General features: G+C 55.8%; 1 protein-coding gene across 1 annotated transcript in view; it reads left to right on the forward strand.

Moving 5' to 3' along the window:
• KDM4B (lysine demethylase 4B) overlaps nt 1-26787 on the forward strand; it is a 141858-nt gene that overhangs the window by 9319 nt on the left and 105752 nt on the right. Inside the window, exons 2-4 of the mRNA XM_042782345.1 lie at nt 731-906; nt 2097-2211; nt 4556-4749. Of these exons, the coding sequence (XP_042638279.1) occupies nt 731-906; nt 2097-2211; nt 4556-4749 (485 nt within the window). The remainder of the gene's footprint in view (nt 1-730; nt 907-2096; nt 2212-4555; nt 4750-26787) is intronic.

Raw genomic sequence — 26787 nt, forward strand, 5'->3', positions numbered from 1 at the left:
GGGGGCCCCCACTGACAAGCAAGGTGGTGTCTGCAAAGGAGGTGCACTGGCCGGCAATCAAAGCCCATTATTACCTGCTTGGAGGACGAGAACTCTACCCCTGACCCATCGGTCCTGTCTTAACATTTGCCCTGTCCGGCATCACGCAGACCTGCATTGGCTTGAGCCCTGGTGCTGTGCGGGTGCCTTTCCAGGTTGGTGGGCCCTGGGTCCTAGCTGCAGAGGAGCCTGATGGCAGCTTTCAGAGGAGGACATGGCTGTGCCCAAGTGGGGGTGCCCATGTCTGCTTGGCACCAGAGTCATGTTGTTGTTGGGTGGATTTTGATTCACAGTGACCCCATGTGACTGAGTAGAACTGCCCTATAGGGTTTCCTAGGCTGTCATCTTTCTAGGAGCCGAGCAATAGGTCTGTCTTCCTGCAGAGCTGCTGGTGGGCTTGAACTGCTGACCTTTGGTTAGTAGCTGAGTGCTTAACTGTTGTACCACCAGGGGTCCTTGCAGAATCCTGGGAGTTTTAAATATATAGTTTCCTGGTGCTGCCTTAGGGATTCACTCAGTGCATCTGGGTGGGGCCTTGGGCCCTTAGGTGGGAGCAGTGTGTTTCTGCCTTGCCTTATCCATGTCTCCTCAGGAGTCTGTGTGTGCGTGCGTGCCTGTGTGCATGCGGGCAGGGAGGGCAGTGGGGGACACTGTTGTACGAGGTGTCACTGACTCTGCCTTGTTCCTGCAGATCATCCCTCCAAAGGAGTGGAAGCCGCGGCAGACGTATGATGACATTGATGACGTGGTCATTCCGGCGCCCATCCAGCAGGTGGTGACAGGCCAGTCAGGCCTCTTCACCCAGTACAACATCCAGAAGAAGGCCATGACTGTTGGCGAGTACCGCCGCCTAGCCAACAGCGAGAAGTACGTAGGGCTGGGCAGGTGGACACACAGGCAGAGGCCAGGTCCCTAGAACACGTATGTGAGGGAGAGGAGAGTCACACCTTGGAGGGCCAGCATACCTACCTGGGGCCTTGGTGATGTGGCGTCGCAGGTGGTTCCAGGAGCCACTCCTATGAGGCACAGTCCACTTGAGGCCATGGACATAGAGACTCAGGGCACACACTGCCTCCCCAAGAGGGGTCTGGACACTGTAGGTGCCAGTGGCCATTGCCCACCTGTGCTCAGAGCTCTCCCAGGCCCTTGTCCCAATGTAGGGCTGCACGGGCAGCAGCACCAGCCTCACACCACCCTCATCCCTGGTGCCAGGGCTGCATCTCTGCCCTGGGGCTTGTCTCCTACCCTGCAGGACCCCCCACATCCTCCTGTGACACTTTGGGTGTGTGTCACCTCCTCAGAGGCATGCTTCCCTGCACTTCAGGTCCTGGCTCCCCACATGGTGCACTCACAGGCACGTGGTGCACACAGACACACGGACAAACTCATGGGCGTGCATGAAGGTGTAGATAGACACAGCCCACACAGACCCTCATGGGTCCGCATGAAGCACGCAGGCCCCCTTTGCTGCACAAGCACATGTTCGTGGCCTACCCCAGTGTGGTGTGCTCTCCTGTCTGCTTGCTCTCAGCCTTCTGCCCCCTGAACTGATCTGTTTGTGTCCAGCCATCTCTTTGCTTTGGAATGTGTGTCCTGTGAGGGCTGGGCCTGCTCTGTCACTCATTGGGTGTCACTGCCCTTTGGGCTGTGCCTGGCTCCTTAGGGAGTGCTCCAGGTATTTGCTAGGACAGTGAGGGTGGTCCAGGGCCCTCTGTTCTTCATGCTGCTCCAGCTGTCCCTGCTGGGCATATAGTTCCAAGTGTCTGGAACCCTCCCTGCCTGCTCCTGGGGGGAGCACACACGCACTCCCTCCCCCCATGCTCCTTCATCTTCATGGACCCCTGCATATCGCTCCCCCTGGAGTGAACCTTTTCCTGTCAGTAACCAGGTGGGTTCGTGAGCCATGCAGCAGGTCCCATGTGTCTGCTCTCCCGGGGTGTGTCCAGGAGGTGCTTCAGGGCCCAGGCTCCCCTGTGTTCCTGGCGGCTGGGGGTTGCTGGGGAGTCCACCAGGCCATGCTCTGAGCCTCATGCCATGTCGTCTCACTTCTCTATCAGGTACTGCACCCCCCGGCACCAGGACTTTGATGACCTGGAACGAAAGTACTGGAAGAACCTCACTTTCATGTCACCTATCTATGGGGCAGACATCAGTGGCTCCTTGTATGACGACGTAAGTACCTAGGCCCTTTCCAATGCCTGATGCTGTGAGGGTTGTGGAGCATGAGGGGCCTGGTTAATGGGGGGAGAGGCGGGGGCAGGACTCCACCTGGAACACAGACAGTGAAAACTGTGCAGCAAGGGTGACTTTGCTTCAAGTTCAGGCTCTGACGGCAGTGCCAAACACCGAGCCACAGAACAGAGAACAGACGAATTAGGCGGCCTTCTGTCTTGCAGAATTTTTCTCCCCAAGTCATACAAGCCCCACTCACTGGCACCTTCTGCTCCATGGCTGCCTTGAGCAGCCCCACCAAGTTTTTAAAATACTCCTGTGAGGGCATTTCCCTTTTCCCAGGGCCTTTCTCGATTCCTGCTTATTTGAGCACTCTCCCAGTCATCCTGGAACCCAGAGTTCAAGTCCTCAGCCTGCTGGGCCAGCCACAGGGTCAAGTCTAAGTCTGTCCTACCTCAGGTGAGGAGGCCCCAGGGTGTGGGCCTGGCCCTGGCATTGGTCTCTTGAAGGGTGTGGACTGGACATGGGCTTGAGCCTGACCTTGACTCCAAGGCCTGGTAGATGGTGGGGTTATGCAGAGGAGGGTATGAGTGTGAGGACAGGACAGGGCAGGATATGAAGAAGGAGGTGTGAGGGGAGCTGTTTTTCCAGGGGACAGGTCATGTATGCCATTTCTCATGTTTCTGGGGCATTGGATGACAGGCCTCCTGAGGGCCAAGCCCCAGGATGGCCCGCGGTTCAGTTCCAGCATGACTAAGCTGAACCTCCCCTGCACGCCTGTTGCTCGGCATTCTGTGGCTGAAACTTGGCCCTCTCCGCCTTTGTATTGCCCTCTCCAGTTGTCGTTCTGTGGAGCCTTCTCCACTGATCCCAGGCTCTCCCTGAGAGTAGCTGGTGGGCAGCCTGAGTCCTGGTTCCTGTAGGCAGAGAGGTGGGACTAAAGCTTGGAACCCTCCTGGCTGCCCAGAAGGGGGGACAGTTGAAACGGGCTAAGTGTCTCACCCAGGAGCGTTGCAAGGACATGGTCATTGGAGTGGGGTTTAAAATGAATAATTGGCAAAAGTTTTATGTGGTCCAGATGCCTGCAACCCCCATCTCCTAGCTGAGGTAGCTGAGGTGGGGAGCAGATGGCTCCACAGCCCAGGGTGAGGAGCGGGCCCCTGACTCCCCTGTCGTCCAGCCCCACTGCCCACTGTCTCCTTCCAGAGGCTACCTAAGGAGCATCGGAGTGAGTGGGTCATGTGTTTGCCATGTGTGGCCTGGTCCGTCACGCTCATTTTGCAGATGGGAAACTGAGGCCTAGGTTACAGAGTGAACTAGGGCCCTCCCCGCCCCCCACAGTCCAAGGTGTCTGCCACGTGGTGAGCATGTGGCCTGGGCAGCCACGTGAATTGCGCTGGGCACTAGGCTGGGGAGCAGGCTGCTGCTGGTGCCCCTGCCCCTGATCTTGGGCTCCTTGTCCTCATGATGGGGGAACTGACCCCATGGACTCCCTGTGCTCATGTTATGGGAGTCTAGTCTCTGCCCCGCTCTCTGTGGGTTCTGGGTATACTGCAGAGCGATCTCTGCTCCTGCCACACCCAGGGCTGCACTGCCCAATGAGGAGGCTGCTGTGGCAGGATGCTGAGGGACAGGAGCACGTACGTCTGGGCTCCTGCTCAGAATCTCACCAGGCTCGGACACTTCCCCAGGGACTTGGAGCTGATTAATGCCCGTTTACAAGCACTTATGGCAAGATGGGGTTTGTTTGCTTGTGGCATTATGGGCAGATGAGTCAGGGGCAGGGGGGCTCTGTCTCTCTTGGTTGGGCTCTGAAGCCTATGCCACCCCCTCTGCCTGGGGCTCTGAGGAACCGTCACTGAGCTGCAACTCACTTGGCAGTTTTGTTCCTCCTTCCGTGTCATTGACTTAGAGGCATGTGATAGCTCACGACCCAGCAGCAAACGCTGCAGTGAGGCCCTTACCACATGTGCTCCACTTGGAATCCAGAGAATGTTCCAGCCCAGGCAGGGGTGGTGTGTGCTGCTCCTTTTCTGTCCAGGGCAGTGGGCTGGTAGTTAACCCTTCAGACTGACAGCCATAGGGCGCGTTCACGCGCTAAGGAACCCCGGAGGTTCCCACACCAGGGCATGACCAAGCATCTGGGTGGCAGTTTGGGGTTAGGCTGACAGGGTCCCTGGTGGGCCTCTTTGGAGGCTCCTATGGTCCCACCGGCTTTACAGGTGAAGAGATCCGTGGCTCCTCCACCCCCACCCCTGCCGTGAGTGTCTGGGGCAGTGGATTGCTAGATGAACAGGAGCTCTGGGTGAGTGTGGGTGCTGACGGCCTGCCCGCTGCCCTGCAGGACGTGGCCCAGTGGAACATTGGGAGCCTGCGGACCATCCTGGACATGGTGGAGCGTGAATGCGGCACCGTCATAGAGGGCGTCAACACGCCCTACCTGTACTTTGGCATGTGGAAGACCACCTTTGCCTGGCACACGGAGGACATGGACCTGTACAGCATCAACTACCTGCATTTCGGGGAGCCCAAGTCCTGGTGAGTGCTGGCGTGTGGCGGCTCTCAGAGGAGAAACCAGCCCCGGACAAGGGCCAGGGTGAGGGCTGAGTGAGAGAGGACGTGGGGGCAGAGGAGGCTGGGCCCTCTTCTCTGTGACTCCTCCGGGGCAGCTGGGCCAGGTGGGGCGGCAGAGGCCTGGGGGCTCTGGCAGCTCAGGACCCAGTGGCCTGGCTCTGGTTGGCTTCAGTGGCAGCTTCAGTTTACCTACCATGCCCCACCCCATGCTTCCGCTTCCAGATCCCTGGAGCGTGAGATTTACTCTCCAGAATCCCTCATGCTGAGCCATGCCTTTGGCCATGCCTCTGGATGTGGCTCCAATGTCCCTGTGGCACCATCTAGTGGCATCTCCCCGGCCTCTGTTCTGTGTGTAGCTAGGGTGGTGGGCATCTCCGCGGGGCCCCGCCACCTCTGCGGTCCTCAGAGTAGTGGCTGCTCCGTGCCCAGGCGACCCCTCACCCCACTCTCAGCGTGCCCAGGTGTCCCTTCACCCTGCTCTCATTCCACCTCGGGACTGAGTGGCTGCTCCTCTGCTGGTTTGCAGCTGCTGGCCTGCGGGAGATGGACCCGCCTGAAGTGCCTCCCCGTGAGACGGGGTTTCCGTTCCCATCATGGGGGGGGCATCCAGCATGTCCTGTTTCCTTGACTCCCCAGGCCGGTGGTGGTGCGTGTGTTCTCACACCCCATCTGGCTTCCCCTCGAGGAACAGACGCGTGCCATCTCATGTGCTTCGGTGTCGTTTGTTCTCCGTTGGGCTTCCGGAGGCAGCTCCTGCGTTGGGTGCTGTGCCTCTCCTCTCCTCCCCCCAGCTCTCTTAGGAGGTTCCCTCGCCACAGGGGCTGTCCACAGTAACCATCGCTGCTCAGGCTGCCTCAGAGAGGAGCGGACCGCGCAGTGACTTTGCTTATACAGTGTGGGGCATGCAGCATGGGCACACGGCTGGGGTCTGATGGACCCTTGCCAAGGCAGCCCCTTCCCTTGAGGGCTGTGTGGGGTTCCCAGCTGTTCTGGTTACCTAGCACTGCTCTGACAGAAATATACCATAAATAGGATGGCCTTAACAAACAAGAGTTTATTCTTACAATTTGGAGGCTTTAAGTCCAAGTTCAGAGTGCCAAGCTTCAGGGGCTGGATGAAAGCCCCTCAACCCTGGGGTCCAGCTCTGCCTCTTGCTCCCGGCCCACTGGAGCTAGAGGCGTTTCTTCACTCAGACAGCTGCTGGCTGCTGAGGCTGAGAAGCCCCGAGGTTGACAAGTAAAAAGGCACAGTCCTGATGTTACCAAACCACATGGCAGGCCATTTACTTAAGTCCATTGTAAGTCCCAAGGTCAGCAGAGCATATAGGCTGCTGAGCAACGACACGGCTACATGCAGGGTCCAAGCGTGCCACAGGCTAGAGACCATTCCCAAGGCTTCTCCTTATATATGGAAGCAGACCATATCCCAGAGGTAGCTACTGAGCTGCTTGTGGTAGATCCCACCATGGAGCTGATTGCCAGTCTCATCATGGGGAATAACTACCCCCAGCTGCCCAGCCACTCAGCCAGGCCCAGCCAAGTTGACACACAAACTGAACGACCACATCAGCTGAGAACTGCCTCTGAGCAGCTGCGTCTTTGCTGCCATCTTTGCATGGAGGAAAGGCCTCAGAGGAGAGGCAGGGGGATGTCCCCTCCTGTCTCCCCACCTCCCCCCACTTCTGTTAGCATGAATCTGGGCAAGAAAGGAGGATGCTGAGAGTTTGTAGAGTGGCCCACCCCCTTCTCTCCGTGGTATTACGGGCAGAAAGAGGAGTTCCCACACTGTTTACAGACTTTTGGCACCCAGCCCTGCTCAGGCATCCCGTGGAGGGGGCCACTTGGGATTTGGAGCAGAGTCCCTGGGTGGTGCAGATGGTTGTATGTTTGGCTGCTAACCAAAAGGGCTGGTTCAAGTTCACCCAGGAGGTACCTAGTAAGAAAGTCCTGGTGACCTGCTTCTGAAAAATCAGCTATTGCAAGTCCTATGGAGCACGCACACAGGGACGCCATGGATCAGGGTAGACTTGGTGGCCTCAGGTTTGGTTTGGATTTTGGGATTAGAGTCCCTCCCTGCAGTCCCCACCATGCAGCTGCAGAGTGGCCTTTCCGTCTGCACTGCCCACCCACTCCTGCCTGGATCACCTGGAGCCCAGCCTGTGTGTTATAAGAATACACACTAAGGTGCCCGGGCTGCCAACATGGCTTCCCCTCAAAGATCCTGGAAGGAGGTGGATAAACCCTCCCAGGAACTGAGTCTTCTTTTCTTCAACCTCTGCCCCATCACCACCTTTCTTTAGACTCCAAAACAAAACAGTGAAACCCTAGGACTTGGGCTGGGTTCCTTCTCCCACCTCCTCCCGTCTGGACCTAGGAGGACCCCAGAGGAAGCAGCAGGGCCTGTGCCAGCAGAGCAAAGCTCTCTGGTCCCAGAGCCTTGCACTGGCTGGCCGAGGTTCAAGGAGTTGCCCAGCCTGTCCCAGAGGTGGGGTTGGGGCGCTGAGTGCAGCTCTGGAATGCAGGTCCCAAGCTCTCTGGAGGATGCATCAGGGAAGGGGGCACCTAGTTCATGGGGTGGTGGGCCGGCCCCCTGTAGTGATCTCCATCACTCCGAGAGCTGCCCGGACCGGACCGCCTTGTACCTCTTGCTGACTCAAGCATCTCTTGCTGGAACGTGGACGTGGGATGGACACCTTGGAGCCCTGAGCTCTGGCTGCAAAGTTGAGGAAAAGAAAGGGTGGTGGTGGAGTCACTTGGACGGTACAGGGGGCGCAGATGCACCGGGTGACACTGTCAGAGGGATGATGCGAAAGTGACTGTGTAAGTTAATTATTTTTTATAGAAATAACAACAAATAGTTTTCATGAGCTGAGCTTGCGTCTATGTATCGGTACAACTACAAGGCAAAAACTTCATGCTTACTGACTTTTTGAACCTCCAGTCAGACCTGTCGTCCTCATCCAATTACAGTGACGCTTGGAATCGCGTGGTTTCATCTGTGTGCGCTACCAGCATGCGCTGTTGTTTTTGTTGTTGCTGGTGTTTTCATAGTTGCTGATTTTGTCATATTTTCTGGTGGTCTAGCTACAGTATTGTGGTCAGTGGTATTTGTGAACCTGCATCAATAGCTTTTTTGAGAACAAAGTATTAATTCAAGGAGAAGAGGGAGAAAAATCAAAAAGGCTTCTGCTCACATTACTAACAACGACGTAACTGACTATTGTAATCCAGTGTAGCAAGATTTTCCGAAACAACCTTGTTGTTAGTGTTCACATAATCTAAGAAATTTTAGTTTTGTTCTGCTGTACATAGGGTTGCTACGAGTTGGAGCCAACTTGATGGCACCTAACAACAACACAAGAAATACTACATTTAAACAGCTTACAACTATCTTTATCACATGTTACTATATGGCTAAGAGTGGTAATAAATGTTACCAAGGATTCCATATAGTCTGGTGCAGGAGAAGTCCATGGGGGTGAATCTAGGAGTTACTGCATTGGGTGACGGCACCCCGGTGATGCCTCTGGAACGTGGGACAGGAGCCTTTCTTGTCTTTCCACCGTCCATGCGGGCATGTTACTAGGAGCTTAGCTAATGAGTGCACACATGCACCTGGAGAGGGTGCAGCCACCTCCTCACAGCCCTGCCCACCCTCCCCTCCCTTCCGAGCCCCGCCTCAGGCAGGACTGGCCAGGAGTGCATGCAGGCTCTGGGCTCCCGTGTGTGAGCAGCGGTGGGCAGGCAGGTGACCTCTGAGTCTTCTGCCCACGTGGAGTGAGGAGGGCTGGTGACCTCCCTTCGCTCCTGGGCAGTGTGGGCTCTGCTGCACCCCATGCGCTGGCTGTGTCCTGCATGCTCCTGGGGTTGGGTGCCTCCGCTGCTGGGATAGAGGCTGCGTTCTGGCCCAGCACATGCACACGAGGGCTGGGGGCTGGGGGCTGGGGGCTTGGGGCTGGACCCCACAGCCTTTTCCCCAGCCCATGGGACAGAAGCACAGATGGAGGCTGGGTGTACGTGTGTCTGTGTGTCTGTGTGTGTCTCAGGGTGTGTCTGTTTGTGCATGTGTGAATTTGTGTGCATATTTGTGTGTATATCTTTGTGCATGTCTGTGCATGTGTCTCTGTCTTTGTCTCTATTTGTGTTTGTGTCCATTTGTGTCTCTGTGTACGTCTGTCCGTGTGTCTCTGCATGCATCTGTATCTCTTGTCTGTGTGTCTTTGTGTGTATGTTGTGTGTTTAGAGCCTGGCTCAGCTCATTGAATGGGTGGTGCTGTTTGGTGCCAGGCGGGCGGGCACATGGTGGGACCAGCAGCGACCTGGTGACTCAGACATTTCTGTGAGTCCTGCCCCGTGAGGGCCGCTAGGTGGCGCTCCCGCCTTGCCCGCCGCTGCAGTGTCTAGGCTCTGCTCATGGAAATTTCCCAGGTTCTTTCATCCTTTTTATAGACTCCTCAACCTGGCACTGATCATTCGAAGTCCCTGTGGGCTAGCAGTGAGGAGAGTCAGACTGCGCACGGCTGAGGCCGGCGCTGCGTCCCTCAGCCTGAGTGGACACACAGTCTTGCCAGGGTCTACCAGCTAGACAGACTTTATGGGAGAAAGCCCCACTTTTCCTTAAACAAAAAGAAGAAAGAAAAACGTTGCTGCTGTCCAGGCTGTGTCCCCAGCATGTGTCTGCTGAGCTTTGAGCTAGGACTCTGCCATGCCTTCACCTGTTTGGGGGCTTCAGGCTGATTTGGGGACCAAGTGCCACTCTCCCATGGGCATGCCACCTCGCAGGGGGCAGTGAGGGTTCCCAGGGGTGGCCCTGGTCACAGGCGAGTCGAAGCCTCCTAAGAAGGCTGCAGCAGGTGCTTCTCTGGGTGGAGCAGGCACAGAAGGGCCGGCCCTAGGCTTAGGGCACAGCCCCATGGAGGCCCTGAGACTCGGGCAGAGTGAAGGTGTCTGCGAGGGGCTTCTTTAGATGCCACCAAATGCTGTGGCTGCCTCTGGAGGGTCTGGTGGGAAGGGCTGGGAACCAGTGTGTGTCACTGCCAGGACACTTGCTACCGTGGGAGAACTGAGGGGCCATGGAGGGGCTGAGACCAGCGAGGAGGCCAGAGGTCTGAGGCCTAGTGGGTGAGGGTGTGGCCAGAGAGACCTGGATGGACTCAGTGTATGGAGGGGCCACCAGGGCATCTGTGAGTTGGGTACTGGGCTGAGGGCGGGCCTAATGAGGGGTTGATGCCAGCCATCAGGAGCTCGGTGAGGGAAGGGCGAGGGTGGCCTAGGGGCACAGGGCTCCGGAGGCTCCTGTGCTGTGGGTGCCCCAGGGGTTGGGTGAAAAGGCTGAGGGCTGTCTGGTATCTGAGGCAAGAAACTAACGCCTTGATTCTTTGTGCTCACCTGGTACCTTTTCCCGGAGTTTCTCTCCCTCAATCTCTTCTTGGCTCTGTTTCTCTCTCTGGCCTGTGTCTCTCTTCTGCCCCAGCCAGGGGGAACCACGGCCTAGGTTTCTGTCTCCCACGATGGGGCCCTGTGGTCTCTGTGCCACGCTTCTGGCCCGGGTTGGCTCTGGTGGGGTCTTGTGCTCCCCAGTGTGTTTGTAGCACAGCTACCACCTCCACTTCACCCCCACCCACACCCTGATTCCCAAGAGAGTTAGGGGAAACAGCCAGCAGGGCCGGCATCGAGTACAGTCATAGTTCTTTTGGGAAAGTTCTGGAAAGGCACCTTTACCTTGGTCTTGGTTTCTGGCCCCAAAGGAGTAGGGTTGTCATGGCAGCAGTGGGGGGCACGGTGGAGAACCTCACGCCATCTGAGTGTGGTCTGGTAGAGAGGGGCTTCTCGGGAGTTTGCTGTGGGATCTTGCAGCCGGGGCCTGTAGCCCTCAGTGTTCTGTGTTTCCCCATCATCCCTCTTGCACCATGTCCACAGGCCTTCCAGCTCTTCCTCAGCCGTCAGTCAGTCTCAGCTCAGTTGTGGTACTGGGGACCTTTCTCTGTTCTCCTCAGGACTCGCTCGGGGACCCTCCTCAGCATGTCTGCAGCGTGGGTGCTGGCCAAGTCAGCTCTCTCCTCAGGAGCCGTGTTCTGACACTGACTGCTGGTCTCTCTACTGGAGCACAGACCATGAGGGCAGGGACTTCGCTCAGCCCTGTGTCGGCAGTCTCCAGCAGGGGCCTGGCCCAGAGAGGGGCTTGGTGACTCTCAGGAGAGCCGGGCGCAGAGACTGTGGGGACTCTGCCTCTCAGCCCGTGTGTCTCTCACGTCTGGCCCCTTGCTTGGGCCTGCCCCGCACCTCCTCTGGGCCCTCGGAGCCGGGTGCTCTGCACAGAGGGTACCAGATGCGGCCGCACTCGCAAGTCTGTCTCCTTCATTGCTCTGTGCCTCTCGCTTCAGCAGTCGCTTAATTGTGACCATTTTGGAGTATTTTGGTAGCGTGTTTTTTTAAAGTGCCGACGTACTCAGGTTTACAGCATTTATTGAGCCTTTTTGGGTCTGTTGCTACTTTGGGCGTGTGATTTGTGTGCCAAAGTGACGTGAACAGCCTGGTGTCAATAAAAGCAGAGAAATTTGCTTTGCGAGACCAGTAGTGAGGGTGCTCTGGCAGTCAGTGCTATAGATTCCGGAAGCGTTTGCAGTTTAAAATAGACCCAGCACTTCCGACTCACCCTGCTGGCCTTGCCACCCAGCCAGTCAGCGAGGAGGATAGGACGGGAGTGAGTGTGGTCATTGGGAGGAAGGCACATGGATTTGACCCGACCCGATTCAAGGGGCTCATGTGCAGGGCGGGCTCGAGGTGGTGGGGTAGCCTAGGGCCTTGGTGTCGGGGGGCTGTACCCCCAAGGCCCCACTGACTCTGGGGCAAGAGCCCTCAGAGCTTTGGAGGCAGGAGCCTGGGGTGGTGGTGGTTTAAACGTTTTGTGAAGATATTACCATGGCATGTCTGGGACTGTCTGGGCTCTCCAGGCCTGTCGCTTCACTGGCACATCTAGGTGTCCCTGGACATAACTCCTGTGGTCCCGGCCCCACTGTCCATGCAGGCTGATGGGTAGTGCGCCATCAGGAAATGTAAGATCCGCTGTCCTGGCTGCTGCCACGAGTCTGGGTGACAAGTCAGGTGTGGGACTGGGAATCGGGGGACTGGTGAGGCCTGGCCAGCCCTGGTGAGCATGGCCTGTCTATCCCTGGGGTACTCACTGTCCTGAAGAGGAGAGGAGGCTGCCTGCTGCCCACCTGAGGCCCCCCCAGCACACGCTGCTGGCATGTGAGCGGCCTTTCGCTCCAGTCCTGCAACTCTGTGGTCTGGGTCCTGGCACAGGAGGGGGTGCTGGGGGGCACCCAGTTCTTAAAACCTGTAGCTGCAGGGGCCACAGAGCACCAGAGTGAAGCCATCAGCCGTGCACGGGCCAGTGAGCCCCTTAGCCGTGAGGATGCTGTGGTGCAGGGGCAGTGCGAGGCCTCTGCTCCTTTTGTCCTCCTGTGTTTTTGTCTTCTCTGTATTCCCACAAGCGGAAGCCCCTCCAGAGCTAGAGTCTCAGCTGAAGCTTGTCACGGGCTGGGGGTGGGGGTGGGTGTGGGGGTGCGCCCTCCACCGCCCTCCCACACTCCCCTCGGGTGGCCCCACTGCACGGACTGACAGGGATTGCCTCGTTAGGAGCATCCACAGCCCCCCCCCCCCCGTGGGACTTTCCCTGGGAGACGGGCCTCCCTCACCCTGGGTGGGGCCTGTGCTCCACCCGTGCCTGCACCTCCGTGCCTCTGCCTGCACCTGTCCCCACGGCCTCCTCCTCCTCTGCTTGGCCCGGGGCGCAGGTCACCCATGCCTCTAGTCTCTTCTGTGTTGTGAGGGGAGCACTCGCTCAGCTCCCCAGCCTCTCCTTTCTACCCTGCCTCGATTTGCCTTGGACACAGTCTTGGATCTTGGGGTGTGTGGTACTCCTGAGTAGAGAGAGGGCAGGTAGAGAAGATCGTGTTGATTATGCTCCCAGTGGCTTGGGGCCACAGAGAGCGTGGGTCCCCACCCTTCATGGATGAGCCCCTCCCCACGTGGGGTGAGGGTTTGGGGCGTGGGTCTGACCTTTAAGAGGCTGTGCAGCCCCTCCTTTGGATTGCCCCTCTTCTCTCTTCATTCCGACTGGGAAGGTTCCCTGGAGGGCTGGGCGGCCTTTCTCTCTGCTGCTGGGGAAATTTGATCCCAGTGGGCATGCCTTCTCTGCTGCTTGTGTGGTAGGGAGTCCCTGGGGCTGGTTATGCATGTGTGTGAGTGTGCATGTGTGCGCACATGCTTATGTGCATGTGCATGTGTATGTGCATGCGTGCACACACATATGTGCATCTGTGTGTGCACATGAACAGGCATGCTTCCCAGGGAGGGGCTGTGTGCAGCCACTGCTCCCGTCACCTGCTCTGGGACTGCAGATGCGGGCAGAGGCCTCGTGCCCTGTTGCCCAGAAAGCAAAGCCAGGTCTTCGTGATGGAGAGGGGTTCAGTCTGCTCCTTGCCCCAGTGCTGCCTTCTCTCCTAAGTCAGGATGTGGGGGTACGGTAGTATCTACGCCCCTTGCCTTGTCCATCTCTCGCAGGGAGGATGGGACTGACAGGCAGCCAGCCTCACTGGCGCGGCCCTCTTGCTCCCTGCCTGCAGGTGGTGCTGCTGGGCCAGTACATGGGCCTGTGAGTGGGAAGTCTGGGTGGGGGGAGATTGAGCTGCAGCCTCCCTCTGAAAGTGGCCTGGAAGGCTGATGATGTGGGGGCGGCAGTTGGGGGTGACCTGGCCTGGGTCTGCAGCCACAGTGGAGACCTGCGGGCCCCCATTCCCTGTAAATTCCCAGTGTGTGGGCCTCTTCCCCGCCACATGCAGATCTCTCCCAGCTACTGTGCCTCTCCCTGGCTGGCTGTGCAGCCTGAAGGCTGGGCTGAGGTGCTCCTGGGTGGTGGGGCGGAGGATCCCGAACAGGGCAATTTGAGATGAAGCTCGTTGGGTGCGTGACAGCTGCACAGATTGGTTTAATAACCCAGCTTCTGAGCACCATGTCCCGACACCAGGACGTGATGCACATGAGATGGATGAGTCCGCTCCTCTTCGCGCCCATCTCAGCCAAGCCCCTGACAGGGCTGTCTGAAAGAGCATTGGTGGTGGGAAGGCCACTGGGACAGTGGAAGGAGCCATGTTCCTGGTCAACACACTGGGGAGACCACTAGGTTCTTAACCCTCCTCTTAGTCAGCAACACCGAGCCCTGGAGCCCATGCACACCAGGAATGAGGGGCTGTGTGAGCTTCCTTGCAGGGGCCTGTGGAGCGGGAGGGTGCAGGGACCACTGTGTTCACAGTATGTTACTAAGGTGGGTGACGATCATTCAGCCGTGGAGCACCCCTCATCTGGGACTTGGGGACACGTGTAGGTCCTTGTGGGTCCAGACCCAGCTCTCTGGGTTCAGCCGTTTGGTCTGCATTGGGGAGTCTTCTACTGGGTAGAAGGGGCTGTGCAGGAGGAGCCTTCGTCTGCAGAACACGGGAGGGCTGCTCTTGTGAATGGTTTGACGAGGCCTCCAGAGGGCCGTTGTGCGAGCAGGGCTGCCCGGTTCAGCCCTGGGCTGCTCTGCTTGCTAGTGGGTTCCTGGTGCGAATGCCCAGTGCTGTGCTGCTGAGCCCTCCCGCTAGGGCTGTGGGTCACGGGGAGCTCACGCTGGTCGCCTTCCCTGCCTCCCTTCTGATGGCCACTGGCCACGGCCTCAGGGCAGGTTGTTATTCTTACCACGGTGCCTGGCCAGTGTGCCACTGCCTCTGGAAAGTATGTGCCCTGTGTGTCAGGGTGACCAGCTCAGTGTCCTCGGGTGTAAAACTGGAGGCGCTGTGTCCTGGTAACCCCCAGGTCTGGGACAACTTGGATACTTGGTTAGCCTAGCATGTGCACATACATGTGTACATATGTGTGCACTTATAAACACATGTGCACACGGTATACATGTATGTGAATGCGGATGTGTGTGAATACCTACGTACACGTGTACAGGTATGTACACATGCATGTGTGTGCATGCACATCTCTGTGCATGCAGTGCTATGTATGAGCATGTGTGTGTGTTTGCACACATACATGTGTATGTGTACAGTGCCTGCTTCCACATGTGTTTGTGTGCATTTGCATGTGTATATGTATATACATGTACCTGTATGCACAACACTTGTGTGTCCTGGAGAAATGAAAGATTCTCTAATCAAGGTGTCTGTGTGTGTGAGTGAGTCTGACCTCCAGAATCCCCAGCCTGGGCCTGTGTCCAGAGCACAGGAGACCTAGGGCGCCAGAGTGGGACTGGCGTCTCCAGCATCTGGCTGAGACTTGGCATAGTGCGGCTGGCAGAGCCCTGGGTTAAGAGATCAATGGCAAGGCCGGGAGGGCCCAGGCACATGCCGTAGCCAGGAGGACAGCTGTGTTGTCCCTGGCCAGCTCCGTCCATCCCCTCCTTAGCGAGTACTCAGCCTTGCTCTGGTCAGAGCCCCTCTCATGCTCATTGCCATCAGCCCAGGTTCCTTCCTGTTGAGACTGTGCAGTGACTCCAAGTCTAAAAGCTGGTGTTGGCATTTGAAAACGCCACCCTGGCTGCTGGAGAAGCTGCTGAGGCTAAGGGCGGAGCCTCAAGTGGCATCAGAGAACAGGATTGCGTCATTGACACCTGCTGTGGGTGAGCAGTGGATGGTCTGGTTAATCCGCAGTGTGTGGCCTGGCCTAGGGTTGAGCCATAGGTCACCCCTCAGTCTGATTAGCTTCGTGCCAGCGTTTCTCGCACTTAGATTCACCTGGTTCTGTCCAAGGGCAGGCTGCACCTCACAGCATGTCCCGTGAGAATGTGAGCTGTGGCTTCCCTTTGGTCAGAGGGACTGGGGGACCCTGCGCTCCCTTGTCAGCAGGACCCCACCTTGGCGTGTGGGAGGGGGTGGGGCTGGACAGTAGGCATCTGTCCCAGGAATGCAGCGGTTGGAACATGGAACAGAGGAAGGCCAGCCTTCTGCTAAAGACAAGTCCCATCATGTCACCCTCCAAAGTGCAGACTGAGTGGGGGATCTGCTGGTGTTTCTGACGATCTACTCCCCGCGGTAACCTGGAGAGCCAGGTGCTGCGGTCTTGAGGGCTTTCAGAAATTGTCCACTTGGTGAGCACAGTGGGATACGTGCCGTGTGTGCAATCTTTATAAGGCTGTTTACTTCTTCCACCAGTTTTTATTATCAGCTTGTCGATTTAATCTTACTTTTTTTATGGGGAGCTCTTTTATTTTTTATTATTATTTTTAAAAAGCTGTTTTAGCTTTGGTGGCATAGTGCCTAAGGGAGTTGACTGCTAAGCACAAGGCTGGTGGTTCAAACTCACCAGCCACTCCTCAGGAGGATGACTGGGCCTACTTCTGTAGTGATTCCGCCTCCGAAATCCAATGAGGGGTCGCTATGAGTCAGAATCAACTTGACAGCCATGCCATGAGTTTGGTTTTAGATTTATAGAAAAAATTGGGAAGATGGTACAGAGAAGTCCACATACCCCACACCCATTTTCTTCCATAGTAACATCTGAGGCTCATGTACTACTGAGAAGAACCAGGAAGAGACGTTATTAGCCAAAGACTATACTTTATATAAGCTGGTTTCCTTGGTTTTTCCCTCATGTCCTTTTTCTGCCCCAGGACCCATCCAGGATCCATGTGACATTTAATCATCACGTTTAGGCCCCTCTTGGTGGTGACAATTCTCAGACTTTCCTTGTTTTTGATGAACTTGACAGTTTTGAGTACAGAGGGTGTCTCTGGGAGTCCCTGAGTGGTGCAAATGGTTAAGCATTCAGCTACTTACAGAAAGGTTAGAGGTTCGAGTCCACCCAGAGGCACACTGGAAGAAAGGCCTGGAAATCTGTGTCTGAAAGATACAGCCATTGGAAACCCTGTGGAGCACGGTTCAACTCTGGCTCGCACTGGTCACTAGGAGTGGGAATCAACTCACTGGCAACAGTTGCTGGTGCTGGAGGCAGGTGTTTTGTAGAAGCCCCTCAGCCGGAGGTTTGCCTGATGTTTTATTTTATTTTATTTTTTTGCAGTGTCCCCTCCCCTCCCCTCCCACTCCTGGTAACCAACAAAGAAAGTTTTCCTCCATATATAAACCTGTCCTTGACTTTTTATAATAAAGAACTAATACTGTATTTGTTTTTCTGTGATTGACTTATTTCACTCAGGATAATGTCTTCCAAGTAGAGGTGTACCTTTTTTTTTTTTTTTTTTAATTTTATTTTATTGTGATTTGGGTGAAGGTTTACAGAGCAAATTCACCTTCCATACAGCAGTTCATAGACACTTTGTCTCATGACATTGACCGCAGTTCACCACAGTGCAACAGCTCCCCTCCCACCTCCTCCCCACAGTTACCTCTTCCCAGTGTCCATCCCTCCATGGGCTCCTGTTCTTCTGAGCTGTCTCCCTGTGCATAAGCAGCCCTTCTTTCTCCCATGATTGTTCTCTCCAAGGAGTGTATCTACTTGAGGTAAATGTTCAACTCATATGCCTGTCTTTTGTTTGGCTGGAAACCACAGGTGTGGGTTCGATTCCAGACCTGAATGGCAGCTAGGGGCCATAGTCTCAGTGGTTCCATCCAGCTCTATCGGACCAGCAAACCTGGTCCGTCCTCCCCCTTTTTTTTTTCTCCAAATGATTTTGAGTTTTGTTCCACGTTGTTCTCCCACTCTATCAAGGATCTCCTACGTAGATCCCCTTTCAAGTGGAAGACAGTAGTAGCCGGGCACCATCTAGTTCTTCTGGTCTCATAGTCATATAGGCTGCAGATCGGATGGTGTACCAGTCGCTAGGACTAATTGTTTCCATGAATTTTGGTTTTCTTCATTCTTCTTTGCTCTGGATGAGGAGAGACCCATCGTTGCATCTAGATGGCAGCTTGCTAGCTTTTAAGATCCCAGTCGCTACTCGCCAAGGTAGGAGGTGGAACAGTGTTTTGTGTAGTATGTTATGCCAATTGAGCTTGATGTCCCCTGCGACTATGATCCCAAGCCCACAGGTTCAACTGCTCGTTCTCTCTGGGTAGCTGGCTGTGACCAAGCAGTGACCACAGCCTTGCCCCTTGTCAGCTCTACTATAGGTATACCTTTTTTTTAAAAAACAAACCAACCGTGAAATGTTTCAAATATACAGAAAAGGAAAGAGAGTAATGAACAGAGCCTCCTGGTGCCCAGCACCCATAATGGCTGACACGGGCGTTTTGCCGGGCTTCTGTCAGAGAGTTTTAGTTTTAGTCTTGTTTTTTCTGTCCTTCCTCCTGTCCATGTGATATTAACAACTACAGATCAAGTGGCTTACTTGTTAGCACACAGGTCTGTAGGCAGGATCCCAGGCACCTCTAGCGGGACTTCTGCTCAGGGTCACACAGATGGAAATCAGAGGACCGGCCGGGCCATGCTCCTTTGTGGGCTCTGGGAAGAGTCCATTTCCAAGCTCATTCCAGCTGTTGGTGGAGGAGTTCAGTACCTCGAAGTTCTCACTGAGGTGCCTGCGCCGTCAGCCAGGGGCTGCTCTTGGGTCTTCGCAAAGTGGTTCCCTCTACCCTGAGGTCTGCATCGGAGTATATCCCTCTCCCACTCTGAATCTCTGCCTTCACAAAAAGCCGTCCCTGTGTGGGCCCACCTGATTAGATCAGGCCCACCCAGGGTAAGCTTCCTATGCTCAGGTTCCCTGATTAAGGCCCTAATTACATCTGGAACAACCCTTCACAGTAGCACCCAGATAAGCATGTGATTGAGTGATTGGGAGATGGTGTGGAATCTTGGGACCGTCTTAGAATTCTGCGTATCACAGTGTGTTCCCTTCTTGTAGAAATTCTTTATCGTAAAATATGACATCTAAGAAAGTGAGTAAGATGTATATACCTACTCCTCATTTTGCATTTATGACAATAGCAAAACTCTACTGTCCAACTGTTTTGTGCATTAATGCTGTGTGTCTGGTGGTAACAAACGCTGAGGTTCCTGATGGGGGTCTCTGACCAGCAGACCCTGTGTGCACATAGAAAGGAAGCTTGTGTTGCATAATATTTCACTGCCCAGGAAGGGGGGTGCTCTCCTCAAGCCTCTGGGATGCCAGGCAGAGCTGAGGGGGTGCTGCAGTGGTGCTGGCAGGGATGGGACCCTGGTTAGTGGGTCCTGGGTGCCCACAGAGTACTGAGACTGGGACAGTGGCAGCTGGAGTCCTGAAGATGGGCTGTCCTCGAGAGGTGGCAGGGGTGGGCTGGGCCATGGTCAGAAGGAGCCCTGAGCTGGGGTACTCATGTGCTTGGGGTCTTTGGGACCCCATGTCAGATGACTGGCAGCATAAGCTCCCTCAGTGCTCCCTCCTGGGTGGGCACAGGTGGGGATAGGCAAGTGACCTGGCAGGGGTGAGGTCAGAGGGTGGGTGACCAGTGGCAGCTGCAGTTTAAAGTCAAGGCAGAGGTGGGTCCTGGCCGTCACGGCCTTGGAGGAAGCTCTGGATTGTTGATTATCACAGGAACATGGGGGCAGAGGAGAGCAGGTCTGCCCTGCATGAGCCGGGGATGGTCATGTGAGGGGCCAGTGAGGGGACCCAGTGGGCAGCATGCATCGCCTTGCAGCAGTCAGGCCCTCCCGCCCTCAGATGGGAAACTCCCTACCCCTGACAAAGCTACCAGTGGTGTTTTAGGGTCATTGAAGGGATAAACCCGGGCTACTCGTCTGAAAACATGGCGAGGGAAGGAGAGGGAGCAGTCCGGGGATGGGGAGGTGGCAGTGCTTAGGTCACCCTGGTTTGGAAGCCCACTGGGTGATGGTGGGGGCCGAATGCTCCTGAGGTGATGTGGGGGAGGGGAAGGTGACAGTGGCAAGGGACCTCAGCAGGGGCTTGGCTGGCTGGTGTTAACAGTATAGGTGAGTGGGTGAGGAGGTGCCATTTTCACGTAGCACCCTGGGCCTGGGCATCTAATCATGTGGATTAGGGAGCAGTGGGTACTGGGGGTCTGTCAGCTGGCTCTGGAGTCCCTGGGTGGCGCACATGGTCAGGCACGTGACTATTAACCAAAATGTGGATGGTTCAGACCCACCCGGAGGCGCCTTGGGAGACAGGCCTGGCAATCCGCTTCTGAAAGGTCACAGCCTTGAAAGCTCTGTAAGGCAATTCTGCTCTGCACATGCAGAGTTGCCGGCAGTCGGAATGACTAGCAGCCGCTAACGGTAGCCGCATCTGCTGGCTCCAAGCCAGCTTTTGAGTAACCCCCCCGCCAGGAAATGAGCCCTCATCCCCCCCCCCCCCCGCCCCCGTCCCTCCCTGCCTTTCGATTCTTCTTCCCATCCAGAGGACAACAGGCCTCCTGGCTTTGTCTGTATTCGGCTCTTTGTCTCTCTTCGTAGTTGCATTACACGTGTCTGTGTCCCTGGACAATTACAGTTGAGTGTTGACTGTATTTGAACTTCATATGGGCTCATTGGTCACATCTTATATTTCTGCTCAAAGACAGACTGTGTTTATAAGTTCGGCCCCTGTTAAATGTGGCCAGAGCTTAAGCACTGTCATTGCTATGAAGGTGTCCATCGCAAGGGTAGACCTGAGTCTGACCATTTGTCCCTTGTTGATGGACGTTTGCATTGTTTCCCTCTGGGAATGCTACAGACACCATGTTATCTTTATTTACGTTTGTGTAAGAGAGTCATTTTGGACACAAGTTTTGTCGTACGTGATGGTAACGGTGACACCAGAAGCCTGATCAGCTGCCGTCAAGGTGACTCCAATTCCCAGCGACCCTGTGTGTGCCAGGGTAAAACTGTGCTCTACAGGGTTTTCAATGGCTGAATTTTTGCAAGTAGATTGCCAGGTCTTCTTCCAAGGAACCTCTGCGTGGGCTCAAACCTCTGACCTTATGGTTAGCAGCTGAATGTGGTCACTGTCTCACCCAGGGACTCTGACAGTAACAGTGGCCACCAGGCTTTGCTTGGAGCCTGTCCGTGGTTCTTACCCATGGCCCCACCTCACCCCTCCTTATAGATGAACCAGTAGACACATGGAGTGTTGAGACATTGGCCTGGAGGCACCGAGTTAAAAGTGGTGGGCTGTAGTTCAGACCTGGGCTGCCTGCCTGAGCCCCTATTCCTAAACAGTGCCTCATCGGACCTTGCAAAAAAAAAACTACCTGTGGAATCGGGAAGAGTTGTGGGTTCTGGGGGCACATGGCCAGGACAGTTGCTCAGCCTGGGGGAGTGAGTGCCTCCCAGTTGGCACAGGCACTCCGAACTTGTAGGGGTGGGAGAGGATGCTTTCTTACCAAGGCCCTGAAAGGACCAGCTGATTGAAGCCAAAAACGAGGAGCCCCTGGGTGGTGTAAGTGGTGAGTGTGTGGCTGCTGAATGAAAGGTTGGTGGTTTGAGTCTACCCAGAGGTGCCTCAGAAGAAAGGCCTGGCGATCCACTTCTGAGAAAACAGCCCCTGAGAACTCTGTGGAGCACAGTTCACTCTGACACACGTGGGGTCATCAGGAAATGGAGTTTACCCAGATGGTTTACCCAAGAACAGAGCCGTCAGCTTTGTGTGGGAGATGGAGGAGATATTGCAGGAATGCAGGGACTTGGCTGGCAGAGGCTCTGTCACCTTCAGTGTGTGGTGCCCGAGGTCACCTTGGGCATTGATGTCCAGGTGGGAGAAGAGGAAAGACAGTGCCTTGCCGGAAAGGTTTCACGTCTGGGCCTGGATAGAGAGTCCCTCACTTCTGTCTAGAAGCTCTGGTGGAATAGTGCCTAAGGCATTTGACTGCTAATGAGAAGGTTGGTGGTTCAAACCCACCAGCCACTCCTCGGAAGGAAGGTTGGGCCATCTACTTCTGTAGTGATACCACCTCAGAAACCCAAGGAGGGGTTGCTATGAGTTGAATCGACTCAATGGCAGTGAGTTTGGTTTTTTTGGTTTTACTTCTGTCTACTTCCCATTGGCTAGCACCTGATCACATGGCCACCTCACAGCAGGGGAGGCTGGGAGATCCAGTCTCACTGTGTGCCAGAAGAAGAAGAGAAAAAGATGAATCCCCAGTCCTGGTGGAATGCCTCCTCTGGGTCCGGTGTGGTGTGGCAGAGTGGCCTGACACCCTAGACCAGTGCCTGGGAGCCCCTGAGAAGAAGGCAGGGCTGCCATGGGGCTCTGAGGACTGCAGGGGAGAGGGAGCAGGCAGCTCTGAGGGTGTGGGGCTGCACTGTGTGGGGCTATGCTCCAGAGGGTGACAAGCCCCAGTGGGGGTGGGAGCAGCTGAGGAGTGTGGACACTTCCTGAGCTGGGAGTTCCTGGGGGTGAGGAGGAGCCCCTTAGCCTAGAGGATGAATGAGCCGTGGGGTGGAGGCCTGTCAGCTTGGGCTGCAGGGCCAGGCTCTGGGAGTGTGTATGTGGGGAGGACAGGTGGTGGCAGCTCTGGACCTTCTGGAGGGGACATTGAGCTGAACTGATAGGGCCTACTCCCTGGCCTTGGCCCCCACTCCATGGTGTGTAGCCGTCTGTTTGTCTGTCTGACTGTGTGGCTGTAGCATGCCGGCCCACTGCCCGGCCCTGCTGGCTTGGTCTGGTGGCGGCAGATGGCCCTCGTTTTGCAGTCTTTTGTTCAAAGGGGGCACTTTGGCACTGGAACGGTCACATGGCTGCACTGGCTCAGTGGCCTGGGCACCTGCTGGGTGTTTGCTTCAGGGTGGCCAGCTCCCAACAAGCCCCCAGGTGGCCTGTCGGTTCCTTGGTCCAGGCTGGAACCCCGACCCGGCCCTGTGCCTCAAGACAACATGAATTCTCACTTCTGAAGTCTCACTGCGGGCATCTGATCCTCCTGGGCACTGGGTGGTGTTGAGATTTGGGATTTATTTGAGCTGTGGGATCCTAGAGGCACCCCTCCCACTGCAGAAAAGGAGCCTGGTGCTGCCCACATCCTTGTCCCCCAGCCGTCACCATGGGTGGCCATTGGTGGCCTGGTTCTGTGTGCAGGCTCTGTTTCCATGGCAAACTCCTCTCGCCTGTGCGAGGTGGCTGCAGGCAGATTTCTGTTCCCCAGAAGGCAGAGCCTTGCAAATTCGCAAGCAGAGGGTGTCTGGGTTATCTGTGCTTACCACTCTGGAAGTGCCGCTCTTTCAAGCCTCCATATTTGTGAAGCAGCAGGGGACAGAGACCTCGATGTCACTGATGAGTCGGGCAAATGCAGAACAGAGCCAGCAGTGGGTCCACATGCTGCAACGTGGACAACGCTAATGGCCCTCGTTTAGCAACTTCCCCGCCGAGGGTTCAGTCTGTCAGCTTCTCTGACCAATTGCAAGTTGAGCAAACTTAACCCATGTGCGAGCACCAGGCTCCGGAGCCCGGCTTGGGTCCAGCAACCCGGCAGTGCCCTGTGGCCTCCAGCTGCTAGGCAGTCCCTGGGTGTCACTGGGCCTGTTAGTGAAGACGGTTTCATCCCCACACACTACAAAGCTGGTGCCGTCATTAGGCAGACTAGTTAAGGATACCTGGCCAGGGCAAGTCCAGGTTCTTTTGGCATTACCTTGCTTCTGTGGTGACGGGTGTACGGGTTAAAAGTCTGATCATGATCATAATGGAAACATGTAAAAAGACATCAGTACCCATCAGAACACCCCTAGAGCCCCCAGACCTTGAAAGGCCCACACGCCCTCAGCCCTTGGAGAGCCCAGGGGGCTGCCAGGCATCGTTTCTGATGACACTTCCCTCAGAAACCTCCATGGATGGTCCTCCCTGGGGCGGGGGGTGCCCGCATGTGGGGGCCGTGTGAAGGGGATGCCTGACTTTCCACAGGGCTTGTTGTTGGAGCTACTTCACGAACTTTCTCCCTTGTCCCTCCACCAGTCCCTGGGTTGGCTCCCTAGTCCCTCCACCTCTAAAACCCTCAATTCAGGGCTTGCCTTGTGCATATGGGGTAGGCGGCTAGGCTAATGGCAGTGCCTGTCTGATTCCTCACTGCGCCAAACAAAAGGGCCCTGTGACCTTTTTCTGCGGGCTGCGTTCCTGTGTCCCTTCAGAAGAAGCTTTTGTGTTCTCAGTGGCCGGTCCCCCTTCCTTCTGTCCAGCCCTCCTGTGTGTTTCAGCAGGAATAATTCCTGCCACCCACTCAGCATGAACGCCACAGGGAGTGGGGGTGGGGTGGGGCGGGAGGGAGGCGCCTCGGGGTCCAGACATGATCTGAGGGCACCGCCTGTTATTTTATGAGCAGAGATTCGGGTCTCATTTTCTGAGCAGAGATGCTGGCCGGTTCAATGGAGTGGCCGTGGCTGCTTTGCAAATGGTGTAAATGTTCCGCACTTGGTTTGGGCTCCTCCCCACTGCTGGTGGTGGTGGTGGTGGTGGGGGGGTATTGGTGGTGGCAGTGGCGGCGGCGGGTGGGCCTCCAGTCCCCACCGTAGGCACTCTGTTGTAGGCTCCTGCCCTTCACACACACACACACACACCCTCCCACCCAGCTCCCAACTGTGCTCCTGGAGGCAGCTGGAAACACCTCCCCACAAGCAGGCACAAATGCGACCTTGCAGTTTTGGCCTTGTCATATAACAAAAACAGTTTCCGGGCCCCAAATCAGGCTGTGCTGCAGATCAGATGCTTCGCATCCTGCGTTTAATTGCAGGCTCGCCCGCTAGCCTTGTCTTAATGAGCATAGTCACGCTTGGAATTTTTTTCCCCCTTGGTGGTGTTGTCAGGTGCTGTCGAGATGATGCTGACTCATGGCGACCCCGTGTGACAGAATACAACTGCCCATGTCATCTTTATGGGAACAGATCACCAGGTCTTTCTCCCACGGAGCCACTGGGTGGGTTTGAACTGCCAGCCTTTCATTTAGCAGCCAAACACTTAAATTTTGAACCCCCAGCGTTTCTGTCTTTAAAGATCATGGCCTGGAAAGCCCTGTGGCGCAGTTCTGCTCGGTCACACGGGCCGCTAGGAGCCCACTCAGTGGTACACAGCAGCAGTCTTTATGGCAGTAGGTGGCCTGGTCTTTTTCCTGCCAAGCTGCTGGGTGGATTTGAACCACCAACCTTCAGGCTAGCAGCCAAGTGCTTTACCATTGTGCCACTAGGACTGCTCCCGTGCCCCCTTGTAAAGTTGTCGCCTCAATTAAAATGGGCTGGCCCCATGTGAGTCCAGCTCCCTCGTCCCGTAAGCTGGGCCCTTGGTGAGTGGGACTCAGAATACTGCCGACCCAGCTGGTTCCTGTGGGTGAGAAGGTACAGTGCCCACCTTGGGCCTGGGAGGGGCGCAAGGGGCCTTGATCAATCAAACGTTTGAGGTGCCTGGGCTGCGCTGCCGGCTCCACCTCCCTCCACGGGGCTCTGTCTATAGAGCCAGGGCCCCTTTGTCTCTTGCCTGCTACACCTGTTTTCTTGGCGTCCCCATCTCCGTGGGCGGTAATCCCTGTCAGAGGTGCCGTTTCTCCGTTTTCTCTTGCCTCTGACACTCCCTGGCCTCTGTTTATCTTGTGTGTTCGTTTCAATAAAAATGTCATTATTTGAAATCATTGACACTGCTGGTGTAAGATACCAAATTCTAGTGCCTATTGTTCCGTAAAACGATCCATTAAAGATAAAACCTCGGCAGCTCAATAAGTCCTTTCCTTTTCCTGGAACGAGCTCGGGAGATCTGATCTCCCGGACAGTGTTTGTCTGCTGCATAAAGGGCTCCAGAGCCGGGGACAAACAAGGCAGGCTTCTCTCCTGGCCTGGACGCCTCTGAAATTAAGATGGTGATTGTATGATAGACACAGGGCAGGGCTTGCTCCGTGTTAAGCGCTGTCTCGGGGAAGGGAACTGAGCTCCCTTCTGCAGTTTTATCAAGTTGGGGTGCGCAGGAGCCAGCCCTTTGGGTCCCCAGGGGGGCAGAATGCCTGGGTGGGGCCTTCCCTGTGTGCACTATACACAGTGAATGGCAAGAGACAGCCACGCTTCCCACGCGCTCTCCTGCTGTGGTGCGTGTGCTGGTTTTGTGCAGGTCTGTACCTTGGCTGAGCCTCATGTTACCCTCATCAGGGAGGCGGCGACAGGCATCAGTCTCAGGCAAACTCTTCTCCAGACTGTTAGTCAGAGGTGGTCTAGGCACATAGCGAACCAGGAGGAAAAGGACTGACCCTCAGAAGGGGGCTCCCCAGAGCTGAGCCTGCCTCAGCTGCTGGCCTGTGTTTGGATCCCCACCATCCTGACCTCTGGTTCCCAGTGCCCAGTGCAACAGTCCTGGCCAAGATCCATGGCCCTGTAGACACGAGACCTCAGCAAGAGCAGACTCCCCTGGCCCTCTCAAGTGTCTTGCTAGGCTGGAAAAAAGAACCCCTCCTCCTTTTCCTCCCCTAGGCTTTGGGTGGTGCAGTGGTGAATGTGCTCAGCTAGTAACTAACTGAAAGGTTAGAGGCTCCAGTCCATCCCGAGGGGCCTTGGAAGAAAGGCTTGGAGATCTACTTCCAAAAAGTTCACCAGTGAAAACCTCATGGAGCACAGTTTACTCTGACATACCTGGGGTCACCATGGATCGGAATCGACTTGACGGTGACTGACAGTCACAGTTACCTATAGTTCAGCGCCACGATGGCCATGCTGACGGGCAGCTCGCCCTGCTCCTGACTCCCCTGTGTACCTCTGCACCTTCATCATGAAGTATGATGGTGCCATAGGCTTCTGAGGGATCCCTTTTATCAACTCAGGAAAGTTCTCACCTGATCCTACTTAAAAAACAAAGCACAGCAGTTGCCCTTCAGTCTGTTCTGACTCCTGGTGACCCCTGTGAGTCAGAGTAGAGCTGGGCTCCACAGGGTTTTTGGTGGCTGATTTCTTGGAAGTAGATCGCCAGGCCTTTCTTCCAAGATACCTCTGGGTGCACTCAAACTGCCAACCTTTCTATTCGCATCTAAGCGTGTTAACTGTTGGCGCCATCCAGGGACAGAGATTCCTTGCCTGTGGATTTTTATTCTGAAGGGTTGGGAATTTTACATAGATTTTGATTGGTTGAACTGTCTGT

Source organism: Orycteropus afer, unplaced genomic scaffold (genome assembly GCF_000298275.1).
Source record: "Orycteropus afer afer isolate SDZICR_OR568_19922 unplaced genomic scaffold, OryAfe1.0 scaffold00291, whole genome shotgun sequence".
Lineage (NCBI taxonomy): Eukaryota > Metazoa > Chordata > Mammalia > Tubulidentata > Orycteropodidae > Orycteropus > Orycteropus afer.